The 15000-nt window shown below is 47.8% G+C and overlaps 1 protein-coding gene across 1 annotated transcript in view; it reads right to left on the reverse strand.

Annotated features, from left to right (window-relative positions):
- vps45 (vacuolar protein sorting 45 homolog) overlaps positions 1–11688 on the reverse strand; it is an 11880-nt gene extending 192 nt beyond the window's left edge. Inside the window, exons 1-15 of the mRNA XM_060043855.1 lie at positions 11338–11688; positions 10767–10901; positions 10427–10487; positions 9737–9816; positions 9265–9333; positions 8972–9109; positions 8599–8709; positions 6657–6791; positions 6142–6255; positions 5221–5388; positions 3594–3752; positions 3198–3305; positions 2273–2394; positions 1565–1696; positions 1–104 (exon numbers count right to left, since the gene is read on the reverse strand). The exon at positions 1–104 is cut by the window's left edge and continues 192 nt beyond it. Coding sequence (XP_059899838.1) covers positions 26–104; positions 1565–1696; positions 2273–2394; positions 3198–3305; positions 3594–3752; positions 5221–5388; positions 6142–6255; positions 6657–6791; positions 8599–8709; positions 8972–9109; positions 9265–9333; positions 9737–9816; positions 10427–10487; positions 10767–10901; positions 11338–11430 — 1704 coding nt within the window. The 5' untranslated portion in view covers positions 11431–11688 and the 3' untranslated portion in view covers positions 1–25. The remainder of the gene's footprint in view (positions 105–1564; positions 1697–2272; positions 2395–3197; positions 3306–3593; positions 3753–5220; positions 5389–6141; positions 6256–6656; positions 6792–8598; positions 8710–8971; positions 9110–9264; positions 9334–9736; positions 9817–10426; positions 10488–10766; positions 10902–11337) is intronic.
- Positions 11689–15000: the final 3312 nt, after the last annotated feature.

Here is a 15000-nt window from a genome sequence, read left to right on the forward strand (position 1 = left end):
TGTGTGTGTGCGTGTGTGTGTGTGTTCAGCGTCTGCTAAGGTTCCGCCCCTCTCCGGCCCTGTCGCTGATGTTGCCGGTCGTCATGGTTACCTCCTCGAGGAAGCTAGGACATAAGGTTAGGAGACAAGGTTAGGAGACACGGTCAGCTGACCAAAGCCCTTGAAGGCCTCTGATTGGTCCATCCTCTCTGTAGGAGTTCAGGGTGAGTTTGTATGATCCAGGGTAGTACTAGTGAGTACTAGTACCTCTTGGTGCTGTGTACTGTGGTGAGTACTGTAGTGAGTACTAGTACCTCCTGGTGCTGTGTACTGTGGTGAGTACTGTAGTGAGTACGAGTACCTCTGTGTACTGTAGTGTGTACTGTAGTGAGTACTAGTACCTCCTGGTGCTGTGTACTGTGGTGAGTAATAGTGTGTACTGTGGTAGTACTAGTACCTCCTGGTGCTGTGTACTGTGGTACTAGTTTGTACTTTAGGTAGTACTACCTCTTGGTGCTGTGTACTGTAGTGAGTACTGTAATGAGTACTGTAGTGGGTACTGTAGTGGGTACTAGTACCTCCAGGTGCTGTGTACAGTGTAGTGAGTACTGTAGGTAGTACTAGTACCTCTTGGTACTGTAGTGTGTACTGTAGTGTGTACTGTAGTGTGTACTGTAGGTAGTACTAGTACCTCTTGGTACTGTAGTGTGTACTGTAGTGTGTACTGTAGGTAGTACTAGTACCTCTTGGTACTGTAGTGTGTACTGTAGTGTGTACTGTAGGTAGTACTAGTACCTCTTGGTACTGTAGTGTGTACTGTAGTGTGTACTGTAGGTAGTACTAGTACCTCTTGGTACTGTGCACGGTGCTGTGTACTGTATTGTGTACTGTAGTGTGTACTGTAGTGTGTACTGTATTGTGTACTGTAGTGTGTACTGTAGTGTGTACTGTAGTGTGTACTGTAGGTAGTACTAGTACCTCTTGGTGCTGTGTACTGTAGTGTGTACTAGTACCTCTTGGTACTGTGCACGGTGCTGTGTACTGTAGTGTGTACTGTAGGTAGTACTAGTACCTCTTGGTACTGTAGTGTGTACTGTAGTGTGTACTGTATTGTGTACTGTAGTGTGTACTGTAGTGTGTACTAGTACCTCTTGGTACTGTAGTGTGTACTGTAGTGTGTACTGTAGTGAGTACTGTAGGTAGTACTAGTACCTCTTGGTACTGTGCACGGTGCTGTGTACTGTAGTGTGTACTGTAGTGAGTACTGTAGTGAGTACTGTAGGTAGTACTAGTACCTCTTGGTGCTGTGCACGGTGCTGTGTACTGTAGTGTGTACTGTAGTGAGTACTGTAGTGAGTACTGTAGGTAGTACTAGTACCTCTTGGTGCTGTGCACGGTGCTGTGTACTGTAGTGTGTACTGTAGTGTGTACTAGTACCTCTTGGTACTGTAGCGTGTACTGTAGTGTGTACTGTAGTGTGTACTGTATTGTGTACTGTAGTGTGTACTGTAGTGTGTACTGTATTGTGTACTGTAGTGTGTACTGTAGTGTGTACTGTAGTGAGTACTGTAGGTAGTACTAGTACCTCTTGGTGCTGTGCACGGTGGTGCCCCCCAGGACGATGCGGACCCCGGGCACCGAGCGGTTCAGGTTGTAGACGCACAGCGCCTCCTCGTAGGTGGCCCCGCCCACCACGAACACCAGCACGTCCTGGGGCCTGGGACACAATATATACACATTATATACACATTATATATACTATATATACACTATATAAATACTATATAGATACACCTCACCTAGGGGCCCAGGTGAGGCCCCCAGGTGTGTACCTGTCTCTGAGGCTGCTGGCCCCCAGGTGAGGCCCCCAGGTGTGTACCTGTCTCTGAGGCTGCTGGCCCCCAGGTGAGGCCCCCAGGTGTGTACCTGTCTCTGAGGCTGCTGGCCCCCAGGTGTGTACCTGTCTCTGAGGCTGCTGGCCCCCAGGTGAGGCCCCCAGGTGTGTACCTGTCTCTGAGGCTGCTGGCCCCTAGGTGAGGGGCCCCAGGTGTGTACCTGTCTCTGAGGCTGCTGGCCCCCAGGTGTGTACCTGTCTCTGAGGCTGCTGGCCCCCAGGTGAGGGGCCCCAGGTGTGTACCTGTCTCTGAGGCTGCTGGCCCCCAGGTGAGGCCCCCAGGTGAGGGGCCCCCAGGTGAGGCCCCCAGGTGTGTACCTGTCTCTGAGGCTGCTGGCCCCCAGGTGAGGCCCCCAGGTGTGTACCTGTCTCTGAGGCTGCTGGCCCCCAGGTGTGTACCTGTCTCTGAGGCTGCTGGCCCCCAGGTAGGGGAACTGTGCGTCTCTCAGCTTCCCCTTCACCAGCTGGTCCAGAGTGTCCTGTAGCAGCGGCTGGTGCTGAGTGTACACGTTCTCCACGCCCTAAAACACGCAAAGTACTGCATAAAACACACAAAATACCACACAAAACACACAAAGTACAACATAAAACATGTTCACGCCCTAAAACACGCAAAGTACTGCATAAAACACACAAAATACCACACAAAACACGCAAAGTACTGCATAAAACACACAAAGTACCACACAAAACACGCAAAGTACTGCATAAAACACACAAAGTACCACACAAAACACACAAAGTACAACATAAAGCATGTTCACGCCCTAAAACACACAAAGTACTACATAAAACACACAAAGTACCACAAAAATCACACAAAGTACTGCATAAAACACACAAAGTACCACACAAAACACACAAAGTACAACATAAAACACGTTCACGCCCTAAAACACACAAAGTACTACATAAAACACACAATGTACGGGATAGAACACACAAAGTATGACATAAAACGTGTTCTCCATGCCCTAAAACACACAAAGTACTACACAAAACACACAACACTAGATAAACACACATGATGTGCATACAGGATGTGTGTGTGTGATGTGTACAAGATGTTTGTTTGATGTGTGTGTATGTTGTGTGTGTATATTTGTTGTGTGTATAACGTGTGTGGTACATTGTGTGTGTGTGTGTGTGTATATTTGTTGTGTGTATAACGTGTGTGGTACATTGTGTGTGTGTGTGTGTATATTTGTTGTGTGTATAACGTGTGTGGTACATTGTGTGTGTGTGTGTATATTTGTTGTGTGTATAACGTGTGTGGTACATTGTGTGTGTGTGTGTGTGTGTGATGTATGTAAATGTGTGTTACCTTGAGCCCCTTGAGGAACTGTTTGGTGATCGCCACGGCGTCCGTTGCCGTGACGAGGTCACTTCCTCTCACCCGCTTCCCCCCGTACTCCACCACACTGTGGACCATCTACACACACACACACACACACACACAAATCTATAAACACGACAAAGAGCATTCTCTCTCTCTCTCTCTCCCCCTCTCCCCCTCTCCCCCTCTCTCTCTCTCTCTCTCTCTCTCTCTCTCTCTCTCTCTCTCTCTCTCTCTCTCTCTCTCTCTCTCTCTCTCTCTCTCTCTCTCTCTCTCTCTCTCTCTCTCTCTCTCTCTCTCTCTCTCTCTCTCTCTCTCTCTCTCTCTCCATCAATCAACCAATCAAACGTGTCGGGCCGTCGGACGACAGGCGTGACCTCTGACCTTGCGGTACTTCTCGGACACGCCCCTCTTGGCGAGCTCCTCCATCATGGCGGGCAGCGCGCTGTTGCTATGGCGCTCGTAGCGCAGAGCGTAGAGCATCACCAGGCGGACGGCGTCCAGCTCACACACCCCCGGGAGGCGGAGCAACCGCCGCACCTTCTGCACGGGGGCGGGGGGGGGGGGGGGGGGGGGGAATGGGTTGTTTGTTGGTGTGTTGTTTGTTGGTGTGTTGTTTGTTGGTGTGTTGTTTGTTGGTGTGTTGTTTGTTGGTGTGTTTGTTAATGTGTTTGTTGGTGTGTTTGTTAATGTGTTGTTTGTTGGTGTGTTGTTTGTTGGTGTGTTTGTTAATGTGTTGTTTGTTGGTGTGTTTGTTAATGTGTTGTTTGTTGGTGTGTTGTTTGTTGGTGTGTTTGTTAATGTGTTTGTTGGTGTGTTTGTTAATGTGTTGTTTGTTGGTGTGTTTGTTAATGTGTTGTTTGTTGGTGTGTTTGTTAATGTGTTTGTTGGTGTGTTTGTTAATGTGTTGTTTGTTGGTGTGTTTGTTAATGTGTTGTTTGTTGGTGTGTTTGTTAATGTGTTGTCTGTTGGTGTGTTTGTTAATGTGTTGTTTGTTGGTGTGTTGTTTGTTGGTGTGTTGTTTGTTGGTGTGTTTGTTAATGTGTTGTTTGTTGGTGTGTTTGTTGGTGTGTTGTTTGTTGGTGTGTTGTTTGTTGGTGTGTTTGTTAATGTGTTTGTTGGTGTGTTTGTTAATGTGTTGTTTGTTGGTGTGTTTGTTAAAAGGCACCCAGTGCAACTTTCGAGGCTTAAAAATAAACATTCAATTTCTAGTCTTTTTTACACGTAGTAAGTTTCAATAACTCCATACCATTACATACCGACATTTAAGCAGCAAAGATGAGACGTCGTTGTGTGGTGAGAACTGATACAAAATCGATAACAACAATGCCGCCATTTTCTTTATTTTTTGTAACCTACAATAAATAAAGCAGGCTTCCAGTCAATGGAAAAATGGCTTCTCCCCACTCGCCGGTGGGGAGAAGCCATTTTTCCATTGACTGGAAGCCTGCTTTATTTATTGTAGGTTACAAAAAATAAAGAAAATGGCGGCATTGTTGTTGTTATCGATTTTGTATCAGTTCTCACCACACAACGACGTCTCATCTTTGCTGCTTAAATGTCGGTATGTAATGGTATGGAGTTATTGAAACTTACTACGTGTAAAAAAGACTAGAAATTGAATGTTTATTTTTCATTGAATGTTTACATAAAGTTGCACTGGGTGCCTTTAATGTGTTGTTTGTTGGTGTGTTGTTTGTTGGTGTGTTTGTTAATGTGTTGTTTGTTGATGCACGTGCGTGTGCATGTGTGCGGGTGTATGTTTGTGTGTTTGTTGATGTGTGCGTGTGTATGAGTGCGTGCGTGCGTGTTGATGTATGTGCATGTGTGTGCGTATTGATGTGCGGGCGTGTTGATCTGTGCGTGCGTGCGTTTTGACATGCATGTGTGTGTGTGTGTGTGTGTGTGTGTGTGTGTGTGTGTGTGTGTGTGTGTGTGTGTGTGTGTGTGTGTGTGTGTGTGTGTGTGTGTGTGTGTGTGTGTGTGTGTGTGTGTGTGTGTGTGTGTGTACCTGCTGGGCGCTGGAGTGGTCGTTCTGACAGGCCAGCTCCTGCTCCACCTCTGAGACCTCCATCAGCTGCCGCTCCGCCACCAGGCGGGACAGCTCCCCCACCACCGTCACGTGCTTCGACACTGCCCCCGACATCTTCTTGAACTGGGGGTAGCTGTCCACGAAGGCCTGGGGGCACAGGCCTCTGTCAGGTCCTCTGTAAGGACAGGCCTCTGTCAGGTCCTCTGTAAGGACAGGCCTCTGTCAGGTCCTCTGTTAGGACAGGCCTCTGTCAGGTCCTCTGTTAGGACAGGCCTCTGTCAGGTCCTCTGTTAGGACAGGCCTCTGTTAGGTCCTCTGTCAGGTCCTCTGTAAGGACAGGCCTCTGTCAGGTCCTCTGTAAGGACAGGCCTCTGTCAGGTCCTCTGTTAGGACAGGCCTCTGTCAGGTCCTCTGTTAGGACAGGCCTCTGTCAGGTCCTCTGTTAGGACAGGCCTCTGTTAGGTCCTCTGTAAGGACAGGCCTCTGTTAGGTCCTCTGTCAGGTCCTCTGGTAACACAGGCCTCTGTTAGGTCCTCTGTTAGGACAGGCCTCTGTCAGGTCCTCTGTAAGGACAGGCCTCTGTCAGGTCCTCTGTTAGGACAGGCCTCTGTTAGGTCCTCTGTTAGGACAGGCCTCTGTTAGGTCCTCTGTCAGGTCCTCTGGTAACACAGGCCTCTGTTAGGTCCTCTGTTAGGACAGGCCTCTGTTAGGTCCTCTGTCAGGTCCTCTGGTAACACAGGCCTCTGTTAGGACAGATGTATCAGGTCTGCATCTTCACCTTCATGTCTGAGATGGACTCCACCCCCTCTGAGCTGACCCCGCCCCCTCTGAGATGACTCCGCCCTTCACCTTCATGTCTGAGATGGACTCCACCCCCTCTGAGATGACTCCGCCCCTCACCTTCATGTCTGAGATGGACTCCAGCCTCTGCTGTCCTTTCGGTTTCTTCTTCTGGAAGTCTTCCATCAGGTTCTTGATGTTGGTGCCGATCTCCCCGAAGTTTAGGTACAGGTTCTACACAGAACCCAACGTTAACATGTTCTACCACAGAACCCAACGTTAACATGTTCTACCACAGAACCCAACGTTAACATGTTCTACCAGAGAACCCGACGTTAACATGTTCTACCACAGAACCCAACGTTAACATGTTCTACCACAGAACCCAACGTTAACATGTTCTACCACAGAACCCAACGTTAACATGTTCTACCAGAGAACCCGACGTTAACATGTTCTACCACAGAACCCAACGTTAACATGTTCTACCACAGAACCCAACGTTAACATGTTCTACCACAGAACCCAACGTTAACATGTTCTACCACAGAACCCAACGTTAACATGTTCTACCACAGAACCCAACGTTAACATGTTCTACCCCAGAACCCGGGCTGTGAGGCTGGAGGACTCACGTTGGCGTAGAAGTCGTCGTTGTCGGCCGACAGCACCACCTCGCGGAGGTCCTTGCTGATCCCCGGGACGCGGGACAGGTCGATGCGGTTGTTGTTCAGACCCAGCAGCTCGTGGACCATCGCCTGGTACGTCCACTAGGGGCGCAGGGTCACCACCAGGTTAGCGTCCTAGAGCGGGAACCTAGAACCTCCCTGGGGCACAGGTTCTAACCTGGTCAAGGTTAATGGTCCTAACCTGGTTGAGGAGGGTATAGGTTCTAACCTGGTCAAGGTTAATGGTCCTAACCTGGTTAAGGTTAATGGATCTAACCTGGTTAAGATTAATGGTTCTAACCTGGTTAAGGGTAATGGTTCTAACCTGTTTGAGGAGGTTTTAGGTTCTAACCTGGTTAGGGTTAATGGTTCTAACCTGGTTAAGGTCAATGGTTCTAACCTGGTTGAGGAGGTTCTAGGTTCTAACCTGGTTATGGTTAATGGTTCTAACCTGGTTAAGGTTCTAGGTTCTAACCTGGTTAAGGTTAATGGTTCTAACCTGGTTGAGGAGGGGGGTGATGGTTCTAACCTGGTTAAGCTCAATGGTTCTAACCTGGTTGAGGAGGTTCTAGGTTCTAACCTGGTTAAGGTTAATGGTTCTAACCTGGTTGAGGAGGTTCTAGGTTCTAACCTGGTTAAGGTTCTAACCTGGTTAAGGTTAATGGTTCTAACCTGGTTGAGGAGGTTCTAGGTTCTAACCTGGTTAAGGTTAATGGTTCTAACCTGGCTAAGGTTAATGGTTCTAACCTGGTTGAGGTTAATGGTTCTAACCTGGTTGAGGAGGTTCTAGGTTCTAACCTGGTTAAGGTTCTAACCTGGTTAAGGTTCTAACCTGGTTAAGGTTAATGGTTCTAACCTGGTTGAGGAGGTTCTAGGTTCTAACCTGGTTAAGGTTAATGGTTCTAACCTGGCTAAGGTTAATGGTTCTAACCTGGTTGAGGAGGTTTTAGGTTTTAACCTGGTTAGGGTTAATGGTTCTAACCTGGTTGAGGAGGTTTTAGGTTCTAACCTGGTTAGGGTTAATGGTTCTAACCTGGTTAAAGTTAATGGTTCTAACCTGGTTGAGGAGGGGGGTGATGGTTCTAACCTGGTTAAGCTCAATGGTTCTAACCTGGTTGAGGAGGTTCTAGGTTCTAACCTGGTTAAGGTTAATGGTTCTAACCTGGTTAAGGTCAATGGTTCTAACCTGGCTAAGGTTAATGGTTCTAACCTGGTTGAGGTTAATGGTTCTAACCTGGCTAAGGTTAATGGTTCTAACCTGGTTGAGGAGGTTTTAGGTTCTAACCTGGTTAGGGTTAATGGTTCTAACCTGGTTGAGGTTAATGGTTCTAACCTGGTTGAGGTTAATGGTTCTAACCTGGTTAAGGTTAATGGTTCTAACCTGGCTAAGGTTAATGGTTCTAACCTGGTTAAGGTTAATGGTTCTAACCTGGCTAAGGTTAATGGTTCTAACCTGGTTAAGGTTAATGGTTCTAACCTGGTTAAGGTTAATGGTTCTAACCTGGTTGAGGTTAATGGTTCTAACCTGGTTGAGGAGGGGGGTGATGGCTCTAACCTGGTTAAGGTTAATGGTTCTAACCTGGTTAAGGTTAATGGTTCTAACCTGGTTAAGGTTAATGGTTCTAACCTGGTTGAGGAGGGGGGTGATGGCTCTAACCTGGTTAAGGTTAATGGTTCTAACCTGGTTAAGGTTAATGGTTCTAACCTGGTTAAGGTTAATGGTTCTAACCTGGTTGAGGAGGGGGGTGATGGTTCTAACCTGGTTAAGGTTAATGGTTCTAACCTGGTTAAGGTTAATGGTTCTAACCTGGTTAAGGTTAATGGTTCTAACCTGGTTAAGGTTAATGGTTCTAACCTGGTTGAGGAGGGGGGTGATGGCTCTAACCTGGTTAAGGTTAATGGTTCTAACCTGGTTGAGGAGGGGGGTGATGGCGTCGTCGCTGCGGTCGAGGATCAGCAGCAGTGGAGGAACTTCAGTCTTCCTGAAGTCAAACAACTCGTACTCCTTAGTGATGATGAGCTGGAACACACACCGGGGTCAGGGTGAGAGGGTGAGTGGGTGACAGGGTGAGAGGGTGAGTGGGTGAGAGGGTGAGTGGGTGAGAGGGTGAGTGAGTGAGTGAGTGAGTGAGTGAGTGAGTGAGTGAGTGAGTGAGTGTGTGTGTGTCTGAGTTTAAGTGAGTGTGTGAGTGAGTGAGTGTGTGTATGTGTGTATATGTGTGTGTTATCCAACATATGTGTCCCCGTGTCTGTAGGGTTAACCCTTGACCCTTGACCCTGACCTTGACGCTCTCGGCCAGTCTCTTGGCCATGTCGGAGGACAGCTGGTATCTGATGACCGGACACTTCTTGAGCGCCAGCAGGACCGACGTCAGGCCCTGAGTGGAGCGGGCCAGCATGGTGGGGTCCCAGCTCCGCCCCTAACACACAACACACTGCTTAGTGGGGACAGAGAACACACACACACACACACACACACACACACACACACACACACACACACACACACACACACACACACACACACACACACACACACACACACACACACACACACACACACACACACACCTACCCTGGCAACGCCCTGCAGGTTAAGGGAGAAGAGATGAGGATTCACAGCAATGAAGTCCCCATAAAACTCCTAGAGAGACAGAGAGACAGGTAGAGAGAGACACAGACAGGCAGACAGACAGGTAGAGACAGAGAGAGAGAGAGAGAGAGAGAGAGAGAGAGAGAGAGAGACAGACAGACAGACAGACAGACAGACAGACAGACAGACAGACAGACAGACAGACAGACAGACAGACAGACAGACAGACAGACAGACAGACAGACAGACAGACAGACAGACAGACAGAGACAGAGACAGAGAGAGAGAGAGAGAGAGAGAGAGAGAGAGAGAGACAGACAGACAGGTAGAGACAGAGAGAGAGAGAGAGAGAGACAGACAGGTAGAGGGACAATAGGTGAGTCAGTCGCGCCATAATGATGAAGATAATGAGGATAATGATGATGAGGATGAAGAGGATGATGAAGATGCTCACCTGGATCTCGGCCACCACTTCCTGTTCGTCGGCCTCCGCCAGTGCTTTGATCTCACTCTTACTGATGACGTTACTGAAGTCTGGAACACACAGGCCCCGCCCACATCATTCACACTGACCACACCCTCACTCATTATGCCCCACCCACTTTGTCCATAGCTGGTGCTGGTGTTGCAGTGGTGATGGTGTTGCCATGATGATGTTGTTGTCACTATGGTGGTGTTGCCGTGGTGATGATGTTGTCACTATGGTGCTAGTGTTGCCGTGGTGTTGTTGTTGTTACTACGGTGCTAGTGTTGCCGTGGTGTTGTTGTTGTTACTACGGTGCTGGTGTTGCCGTGGTGATGGTGTTGTTACTATGGTGCTGGTGTAACCATGGTGATGTTGTTGTTACTATGGTGCTGGTGTAACCATGGTGATGTTATTGTTACTATGGTGATGGTGTTGCCATGGTGATGTTGGTGTTACTATGGTGCTAGTGTTGCTGTGGTGGTGTTGTTGTTGTTACTATGGTGCTAGTGTTGCTGTGGTGATGTTATTGTTACTATGGTGATGGTGTTGCCATGGTGATGTTGTTGTTACTATGGTGCTAGTGTTGCCGTGGTGTTGTTGTTGTTACTATGGTGCTAGTGTTGCTGTGGTGTTGTTGTTGTTCCTATGGTGCTAGTGTTGCCGTGGTGATGGTCTTACAGATGAAGTAGACGCTGTACTTGGGTCTTCTCAACTCCTGGATCAGACTCTCCACATTCTCCTGGAATCACAAACACACACACACACACACACACACACACACACACACACACACACACACACACACACACACACACACACACACACACACACACACACACACACACACACAGCATGTCCTTCTACGTTCTTCTTCAGAAACACACAACAAAATATCTGATTTAAATGCAATGCATGGTAAAATCGTACACACTATCACAACACACACACACACACACACACACACACACACAGACAAACACACACACAGTACCACACAAACACACACACACCGTGGTACCTTGGTAGGACGCAGGTAGCAGATCGCTTTCAGGTGCTTCATGTTGTCCCGGTTCTGAGAGTCGATTCTCTCCAGGAGATACACCTCCTTCTGTAGGATCTCTGACTGGGTGTACACCATGCTGACGATACTGGTCTGAAACACACATTACACATCATCTAACCCTCCTACTGGTCTGAAACACACATTACACATCATCTAACCCTCCTACTGGTCTGAAACACACATTACACATCATCTAACCCTCCTACTGGTCTGAAGCACACATCATCTAACCCTCCTACTGGTCTGAAGCACACATCATCTAACCCTCCTACTGGTCTGAAGCACACATCAAACCCTCATCTCTCCCTCCTGCTGTTCTGAAACACACATCATCTATCCCTCCTACTGTTCTGAAACACATTACACATCATCTAACCCTCCTACTGGTTTGGAACTGGTCGAGATACATGAGGTTCACAGACCAGGGATGGAGGTTAGTAAAAGTGCTCTTCTATGTGTTTGAGGTGCTCTTCTATGCGTTTGAGGTCCTCTTCTGCTCAGGAGCTCCTGGTGGAACAGGTCCTACCGTGTCCTTGTCCATCAGCAGGACCTTCATGCCCGGCCCGCTGTCCTCGATCATCCTGGTGACGTACTGCTTCACTGCCAGCGTCACGTTCATCTTCAGTCCGTAGTGTTGCGATACTCTGTAGTATTATCACACGACACTCCGTGGTATGACACGTTCAGTCCTACGATACAGTACTACTGTAGTATTATCAGACACTACTCCGTGGTATGACACCTTCAGTCCTACGATGCAGTGCTACTGTAGTATGAGGAGCTTTGGTCTCGAGTTTTGCTCCTGAAAGGAAGCTGTCAACAAACCCAGCCAAGACCGGAGACGCGACGACCCACTTCCGGGTTAGTGACGTGGTGACGTATCACGTCAAGAGTGACGTCACGTCGAGAGAGACGTAACGTCATATGTATTATATGCAGGCTGATGGTGAAGTGTACAACCTGATTGTACATGCTGGGTTCATGGTTGTTGAAACATTCTCGACCACGTATTAACATCGGCACCCAACATTCTGATTCCTCAGATAAGAAAGCCTTCCATTATTCATCTTTATCCTGTAGTTGATCCTCCTGTCTTCAGTAAGTCCGCCCTGGGCAGATTTGTATTTATTTATTTTTTGGACATGTATACATTTGTCAATAGATATCTGTAGATATATATTTCTATATATAAATTTGTCAATATATATTTGTCTATACATCTGTCATGTTGGGAAGGATACTTTTAAAATGTATCCAGTTTCCGAATGCAGAATACATGCCCAAAAACGTAATATGTAACGTATTCCGTTACATCACTCAATCTGGGTATTGTATTCTAAATACTTGGATTACTTCCACGTTGAATTGCATTTTATTGTATGTGCCATGAGTGTGTGTGTGTGTGTGTGTGTGTGTGTGTGTGTGTGTGTGTGTGTGTGTGTGTGTGTGTGTGTGTGTGTGTGTGTGTGTGTGTGTGCGTGTGTGTCTTGCTTGCATCCATGAAATATTGTAATGTTATGGCCTAGCTAGCGACTGCATATCGAGAACAATCTGGGGATGACGGCATCCCCGAATATATACCCCGGGTATTACGCACACTGCCATCTCAATATATAGCCTAACATATACAAATATGTATATCTGTAAGGATAGAGATAGATGTATAATTATAGGGATAGAGTTAATTGGAGATAGTCAGGCCGTCTCACAGGAGGGGGGGGGGGGGGGGGGGGGGTGATGAGAGAGGAGAGCTGGTGACAAGGTGTCAATCAACCATCACTGTCACTGGCCCATCTGACCAGGAGCACGGCTTCCATAATAAACCAATAAATAACGATTAAACGTAACCAATACATATACCAATAAATAAGCAATAAATAAACCAATAAATAACCAATATTGAACCAATAAATAACCAATAATTAAACCATTAAATAACCATAGATTACCAATTATTTACCAATAAATACCCAATGTATAACCAATAAATCAACCAATAAATAACCAATAATTAATCCATAATTAACAAAAAATAAATAAATAAATGAAATAATAAATAACCCTTAATTTATCAATAATAAACGAATAAAGAAACAAATCAATAATCAAACAATAAATAAACCAATAACTAAACCAATAAATCAATCATGAGTAACCAATAAATCAGCCTGTGCGTTGAGTGGAGACAGGGCTGGGGCGAGGGGGGGATACGACACGGGACATCATCAGGTCACCCCCAAGGCCTGGAGGTCTGAGGAAGACGATGAGGAAGAGGAAGGAGGCTCCCTGCTGAGAGCCGCTCATCATCAACGTGAAGACGAAGCTCAAAGTATTTATAACGACAGCAACAGGACAGCACTCAGTGGGGGGGGGTCCTCCTTTAGGACTGCTACCCCGTGCTATCACATCCACGCCTTAGCCATGACTCCTAACCCCTGACTGTGACTCCTAACCCCTCACCGTGACTCCTAACCCCTCACCGTGACTCCTAACCCCTGACTGTGACTCCTAACCCCTCACCGTGACTCCTAACCCCTGACTATGACTCCTAACCCCTGACTATGACTCCTAACCCCTCACCGTGACTCCTAACCCCTGACTGTGACTCCTAACCCCTCACTGTGACTCCTGACCCCTGACTGTGACTCCTAACCCCTCACTATGACTCCTTACCCCTCACTATGACTCCTAACCCCTGACTGTGACTCCTAACCCCTCACTATGACTCCTAACCCCTCACTATGACTCCTAACCCCTCACTATGACTCCTAACCCCTCACCATGACTCCTAACCCCTCACCATGACTCCTAACCCCTGACTGTGACTCCTAACCCCTCACCATGACTCCTAACCCCTCACCATGACTCCTAACCCCTGACTATGACTCCTAACCCCTCACTGTGACTCCTAACCCCTCACTATGACTCCTAACCCCTGACTATGACTCCTAACCCCTCACTATGACTCCTAACCCCTGGCTATGACTCCTAACCCCTCACTATGACTCCTAACCCCTGGCTATGACTCCTAACCCCTCACTATGACTCCTAACCCCTGGCTATGACTCCTAACCACTAACGATGGTCTTGGGGTCGAGAACAACAGGCAGGCCCCCGTCCGTCCGTCCGTCCCTCCCTCCCTCCCTCCCTCCCTCCCTCCCTCACTCACTCACTCACCCACCCACCCCCGGCTACCCACCCTCTAACTCACACACACACACACACACACACACACACACACACACACACACACACACACACACACACACACACACACACACACACACACACACACACACACACACACACACACACACACACACACAAACACACCAATCGTGACGGAAGCATGAATTAACATTTGTGAAGTACAAAGTACAAATACCACGACATTTAACGCGTGTAATGGAGTAGAGATAAAGTAGAGATGGACGTCACGCTCGGGGCGCCCCTCCCTCGCCCCTCCCTCTCTGCCCATTGTCTCTCTCTCTCATTGCTGGCCAATCTCTATGACATTCACACCTTCAACACATGCGTCCTGGCACACACACACACACACACCGATACACACACACAGCGACACACACACACACACACACCGATACACACACACAGCGACACACACACACACACACACACACACCGATACACACACACAGCGACACACACACACACACACACACCGATACACACACACACACACACACACACACACACACACACACACACACACACGATACACACACACACACAGTCACACACACACGGCTGTGTCCCGCTGAGCGGTGTTTGATGCGGGGAGCTGGCCGCCGCCCCCCGCAGCCTCTGATCCTATCAGACTCATTAGAGGCTGACGGAGGCTAATGGAGTCAGAGACGACTCATCTCAGCTGAATGGGTCAGCATCTTCATCACCACCATCATCATCATCATCATCACCAACACCAACACCAACACCATCATATTCATCATCATTACCATCATCAGCATCATCATCCTCATAATCTTCATCACCAACACCATCTTCATCACCATCATCTTCATCACCATCATCATCATCATCACCATCATCTTCATCACATCATCTTCATCACCATCATCATCATCATCATCATCACCCTCATCATCATCACCATCCTCATCATCGCCCTCATCAGACTCATCACTTATCCCTCATCAGGGGTCTCGTT

The sequence above is a fragment of the Gadus macrocephalus genome, chromosome 22 (assembly GCF_031168955.1).
Source record: "Gadus macrocephalus chromosome 22, ASM3116895v1".
Taxonomy (NCBI): Eukaryota; Metazoa; Chordata; class Actinopteri; order Gadiformes; family Gadidae; genus Gadus; species Gadus macrocephalus.